Genomic DNA, 6,641 nt, shown 5'->3' with positions numbered 1-6,641 from the left:
GTCAGTTCTTAATATTTTTTCAGAACGAATTTTTCCAGGACAGTCATTTTCAGAGAGTCCAAGTCTATCCTCAAAAATTACAGTGATATTGAACAATCTGATTATTATGCTACATATGACCTTGACAAAATGTTCTCCGATATCTTCCGGATTTTACAAATTGGCGATTTTCTCAGGTAAAGAAAATTGGAATAATTCCAAATGTTAATAATTATTATGGGAGTTTCTTCGAGGTCATATGCAGAAGAATATTCTTATAGATCACCATAATTCTCACGCTTGGAACTGAGTTCGGAGCACCTGGAAATGACTGGCCTGGAGAAATACGTTCCAAAAGAGATATTTTCTTCTACTAAGAGTATGAAAAAGATATCGCCAATAACATTTTCTTGGAAGGAATAAATTTTGTTCTCAGTGTACCCCTCCCTCTGGTTTGTCATCGGGGGTAATTAAAGAATACTTTAATTTGACACTCACATATTCGGTGTTGGTATCACTGTCGTGATAAACCACTTGTATATTGGTATCCGCTGGCTCTTTGATGCTCTCCCCCCGGATGATTTCGGTGAGCTTGGTCCACCAGAGATCTCTAGCCGCTGCCGTCCTGCAATCACAAATAACATGAGCCACCCACTCCCCGATGACGAGTGTCAAGGAATAAGTGTTCCTTCCTCAGGAGACAACAATGAGAATTTAACGCTCGCTGAATGCGCAGTGACTACTTATGGTAATAAAAAACTCGGGATAATTGACGCATGATGCAGGTGCAAAGTGATTCATATTTCAAGTCTATCACTTACATAAATGTGGCAACAACGTTTGTCGTTGGCCAGCCGAGAACAAAACTCGTTTCCTGGGATTTATTTGTCTCCGCGACATCCTCGATGTGCCCCGCCGTTATCCAAAGCTCAGACATTTTAACCGTCTGCTTGAGCTTGAATGTCCCGCCACTTCGAGACTTTCCGACGAGCAGGAGATCAGAGAATAGAAATAGATGTCTATCTTGCGATTGCATCCCCTGCGAGTCAAATGACAATTTATGATGAGGAAATTTTCAGTTTTTTTTTCAGATTGACTTACTGTCGTAAATTGCACTGGAGTTTCAAGCAGAAATTTTCTGGGCGGTGACTTCGGGACGGAAGACTGTGCTTCGATGTTCTGAAGATTTTTTTGGGATAAAGCTCGACTCAATCTGTTTGCATTCGTCCCGTTCCTCTTTCTCACCAGACTCTTCGGTTTCTGTTAATCCAAAAGTTTGGAATTTACGTATTAGGTGTGAGAGATACATGGGAAATGGTATTTCTTATTCATGCTGTTTCAAGGATATCACGACGAATGGATGGATGAATGAGCAAGTGGCATGCACGTTGCAATGAGGCAAACCCTAGTGTGTGCTTTGCTATTCTCAGCATGCCTTGGCGAGGCAGGAATGAATTATTGTTTCTAATGATTCGTAATCCTCTTTGAAATGTGAGTGGTCGTGTGGGTGAGTCAATCAGTTGACTAGGCTTTTCTTCTATTTGCTTAATCCTTACTTTATTAACCATAAGACGCCTTGGGAGGGGACAAAAAAATTTGAGAGATTAATTCTCAGCCAAGAAGGGATGGAAAAAACTGGGAGATGGCTTAAAAAATTTATTCTTTCTATAAAAACTGGATGGAGTGGGTTGAGAGTGATTTGGTGATGATAAATCATTTTAAGGAATGTTTGAAAACACGAGGTGGGAGCGCCGCCATCTTGGAAGCCCCTTCCAGTAGAGGGAGAGGGTGTCAATCAAGATGGCGGCCCTCACAACTGTTGACCACCTCGTACTTTTCATCATCCCTCAGATTAATTATGGTTTTCAGATCATGTTCAACTCGCGGCCCCGAGTTCTTCGAAAATGAACGAATTTTTCAAGATCTCTTCCAAATTTTTTCACGCCCCTTCCGCTGCGGAAATAAATTCTGATTTTTATAGTATAAAGGCATAAGTCAGCCGAGAACTCCTGCAACTTCCAGCAAAGCCCTTCCCCCGACAAAAAAATTATACTTTTTCCCCGGAGTAATTTACCCAAGCATTAACAACAAAGTCACAGTCCCTAACACACGTGGACAGTCTCAATCCCTCGGTAAGAACCTCACCCACAAAAAGACCCATGAAGTTGTGTTCCTAGAAACGATAGAGACTTCAACGCTGGCTAACGACAAATGGGGATTGGAGTGCTCTGAGTTGACTCAAAGTACAATTAGTTGTAATAGTCTTTAAAGGTCTACGTACAAAGAAGTGTAATGCCTTTTCACAGCGTGTATGGATTATATGGCTTACCGTAGTGAGTACGTCTCTCTCATGTAGGCGCAAGTTGTCGTTGGGAAAAAGATCCTGGATACGGTGAAGGTCACCCTCCAACTGTCCACGCGGTACTCCACTTGTTATGTTTGTACTTGACGACGATAAATCACGGCTTTCGTGGCCCAAGTATCTCTCGTATTCCGCAAGCCTCTGAACCTGAATATTCAATTAATTAAATTAATGAAACATCATTAATCATCAACCAGATATTAATTACCATTTCCTCATCGCATTCTCTCGTTCACCCGAGATATATTTAATATTCCTTATTAATTTCTACCCGTTCACGGGAGAAATGAGTGATATTAATTTTTAAGAGGAGGGGGGGGGAGGGAGGGGGCAAGTTGTAAATGTTACGCGTACTGAAAGTTCGAGGGAATGGGCTGTATGCGGTGAAAGTTTACGAGCGACCAGAAGCCATTGGCTACAAGACGTTGGGGGGCAATAGTTGTATTACACCGGCAGTTGAATTTCCACAAGTATCGTAATGATGGTGGTGAAAGATGCCCTGCGGGAATACTCGTCAACCATTCCAATGTACATTTGTCTGTTTAATTTTTGTGGTAGGGTCGGATGTTGATAATAGACATGGCTTTATTATTCACATCATCCTAATTCTTTTAATAAAATTGTGACGGTCTTCAAACTCAAAAACACCAAAATGACTTTAATTTTCTCTAATTATCGCCACGAACTATCTCAAGTCAACCCGTGACAACCAGATTGTCACAAAGTTCCTTTTTGTCGAGTGATTTTTATCGAGAACTGCAGGGCACAATTTTTTTTTTCATTTCTCAGGATTTTTTTCAAGCTTGAGAACAATTATTCGTGGGATATATGTTCGTTATATATTTTAAATATATTTTTGGCGAAAAATGATGTATATAAAATACATGTTGAATATATGGGTGCACATATATGTGAATGTAACTGATATATATGTCTCATATATTTGTTTTCCGTGCGGGCTGACTTGTCTGAATCGCATCCTAAAAATATTTAATCACCCCTAGATCCACCTAAATCAAATCATCCGCTGGCGAATCTCTCGCTAATTTCAGCCGTTTTTTTCTTCACCCGAGAAGGTGTAATCAGTGGATCTTTCCCCTTGAATGACGAGATGTGAGAAACGCGACTTGTGACACGTACAAGGCGGTGAAAGCGTTGTTCCACGAAAAGGGAGAGAAGACACATGATGTATAGGTGCACCTATACGACGCAGATGGATTATTTATAATACTTTTCCTGCTGAATCGTTCAATCTTATTTTCACCGTAGATCGGGTCGAGACAATTTCACCGGAGTAAAATGGATTTAACGATAAAATAAGACTTTTTAAATTAGTACTAATGATATTTGTTTGATTTTCTAGGGAGTGGAGTTGCCTTGGCTTAGATTCCGTGACTCCATTCTGCATGTGCCTTCCACCTGTGCTTGAAAGACCATTTGCGTTAGTGTAATAAACACTCGAAAGGAATCTCAGTCCATTCACTTGTCTCAGATTACAGTTAAAACACTCAGTGGGAGAAAATATCTGGGATTTATCGGGCATCGAGGGGTTCATTTGGGATTTGTTGTCAGGATTTTTAGATCTGAGAAATTGTCAATGAATTCGGTGGAGACCGGAGTATATCGAGGTTGTGTTGCAGGAATAGATGCAAAATGATGGTGTCCGAGAAATGATCTCCCCCCGAAAAAAAAGGAAACGAGTGGATGGCCTTGATGTACGGTAGTTAACCACTACCACGATAACCCGAGCTGATCCCTACCATCGCACAACAGCGCCATTACGAACACTGTGTTGGGCCAACCGAGCTCGCGATATTCTTTGGAATATCTGTGGCTTCCCCTCTGGTGAAAAATTTCACTGGTGAGAGATTTTTCACGCGCAAAATTAGTACGCTGTAATTGCACGTGGATACGTCCATGGTCTTTCCTTCTTTCTCGAATTTCCCACACGGAGATAAATTTTTTAGAAAAATTTTAGTGCTAGCACGGTAAAAGAGGCGCAAGTGACCGCCAGGGAAAAATTCCAGTACTGGCACGGGAATTTTATTTCGGAAAACGTCAATTTTTCCCCATATTTCTGTTGTGATTTTTTTCAGTACTCATATCAGAATTTTTCTAGAAAATTTCAAGAAACTTCTCATGAAATTCTTCGGTTTCCCAAATAATTCGAGAAAAATCTTTGAAGATCTACGGTTATCTGGAAAGCTGTGAAATTTTCCGAAGAATTCAAGAAATTTTTTCAGTTTTCTAGGAAATCAATTCATGGCCCTCCCCTCATTCTTCAACAATTACAGATTTTAATCCGATTATTTTAAAAAGTAAAAAAAAAGAATCGAAGATTAACAATTATTCATTGATGTTTCACCCCCCATCCTATTAATTCTCTTCAAGTCATTATCAATATTCATAGAACATGAATGAGAATATGAAGTTTAATAAATTCGATTTCTTCATTTTCACAACGAAGAACAGGTCTGTTCGAACAAAGTAATTCATTCGATTTTTTTACTGCCTTCAACAACACTTTCGTCGAAGATAAATCACCTAAAATAATCATCTCATGAAAACGGCTCAACGCCACGAACTAAATGACTCATAATTTCATTAGATAACGCCAACGCCCCTCATTCGCAGAACAAAAGTCCCCCGATTCATTCATTCCCCGAGAAACGATATTACTCTTTGGACATATGGACATGTAATCCACATGCATTGGAACACAATCTCTTATTTCTTCCTGGTAAACGTAACCCAACGCGTTTTCCATTGAATACGGCCGCCGCGCATTGTTGAAAAAATTATGAAATGGAATAGCTAGCGAGTTTATCGTGAACATTGACTGAAAAAAATTTCAACATTGAGAAAGTTCCATACATCTACCCTGACAATACTCTCCAAATGTTTTTCTAAGGCCCCGAGCGATAAACCATCGAAGATTAGATACTGAAATATTCATTTCACCTATTTCAAGAATGAGTTCGGCCTCTCGTCCACAGGCACTCGGTATCACTCGGAGTTATCAACAAGCGAGACTCGATTCTCGAAATAACTAGACATTAGAAGCCATTAACATTCTTCATTATGCTGGACCGATGGATTTCTCCTAATGCACATACCCCGATCCTTTATCAATCAGTGACTACAACATAATCATTCTCAAGATCTAGTCGCAAGAAATGATAAAACGAGGAAACGACTCACATTTTCCGTTGCCGATATTAAATTATAAACAACTTGGTGAATTATTTTCTTTATTTTCCGCTTATTTTTTTCATTCACTTTTTTCTCCGACTTCTTCTCCCCTGCAAACCACTATAGAAAAAGCGGTTCGATCACTTGTCAGGATCCTACTACAGAGGTATCCTTGTTCAGGTTCTGACAGTCAAACTGGTTTGGACAAAAATGAGAAAGAGAGAAAAAAGGAAAAATGAGACGGACTCATAGAGTCTCCCCTCCCCTCCCAATAACATTAATATTTTCCTCGAAATAACAAATTCCCTTAAATTTTCGTCTTCTCCAGAGTGACAAGGGCCTCTTTATTTATTTATCTCCAAGTCCCTGCGTTTCCTCCTCCCAGCTTTCTCTTTTCCATCACGATTTCCGTATTTTCCATTGTTATTTCCTCCTCTATCGAGCGATTCTCCGATAAAATCGCTCGATCGCCAGAAAATAATGTGAACAACAAAGGAAAAACTTTCTAAATTCTGATAAAGAGACCCTAACTCATTATTCTCAATTGAATTCCCTGATTTCAACTGCCGCCCGTTGAAATTCCAAAAAAGCCCATGAATTTTAATTTCTCTTCTGGTTTTTACACCAGAGACGAACGACCAGTCTGAGAGCGCACTATAATAAAAGACTATTCATTGGCGGTTGTCATGTTGATGCGAGTGAACATCATCGTCACAGACCCGATCGTAAATTCTCCAGAAGCTTTTTATTCATAACGGAAATGACGCGAGTGGAGAAGAAGAGCCTAGCGGCCTTGTATTGGTTGTTCTCCATTGCCTCCACGCCTGCATTATGATTGATAAAATCTCACCGATGCCTGGATGACATCAACACTCGAAAATTTCGGTCTGAGAAATAAATTCACCCTGAAATCCCATTGATGCCGGCATTTTTCCCCTCTGGAATTTGTCTTTTTTGTTCTCTTTAAAAGGGGTTTTAAACTGCCCAGCGGCTATCGAGGCACGAAAGAAGCGTGCATACCTGCTTGCCATCAAGGTGCCAGTATAAGTTTTCACTGAAAGAGAGGTACATGTATAAAACAGCGGAATACGGGGAGTTGAGAGAGAGA

At 40.1% G+C, this 6,641-nt stretch overlaps 1 protein-coding gene across 1 annotated transcript in view; it reads right to left on the bottom strand.

Moving 5' to 3' along the window:
* LOC107048217 (rho GTPase-activating protein 20) overlaps positions 1–6,641 on the bottom strand; it is a 20,735-nt gene that overhangs the window by 4,488 nt on the left and 9,606 nt on the right. Inside the window, exons 2-5 of the mRNA XM_015271286.1 lie at positions 2,309–2,488; positions 1,081–1,239; positions 801–1,018; positions 478–604 (exon numbers count right to left, since the gene is read on the bottom strand). Of these exons, the coding sequence (XP_015126772.1) occupies positions 478–604; positions 801–1,018; positions 1,081–1,239; positions 2,309–2,488 (684 nt within the window). The remainder of the gene's footprint in view (positions 1–477; positions 605–800; positions 1,019–1,080; positions 1,240–2,308; positions 2,489–6,641) is intronic.

This window comes from Diachasma alloeum, unplaced genomic scaffold (genome assembly GCF_001412515.2).
Source record: "Diachasma alloeum isolate Michigan unplaced genomic scaffold, Dall2.0 Dall_scaffold_00186, whole genome shotgun sequence".
Taxonomy (NCBI): Eukaryota; Metazoa; Arthropoda; class Insecta; order Hymenoptera; family Braconidae; genus Diachasma; species Diachasma alloeum.
The sequence above is the reverse complement of the archived record's forward strand: the minus strand, read 5'-3'. Positions and strand labels throughout refer to the sequence as shown.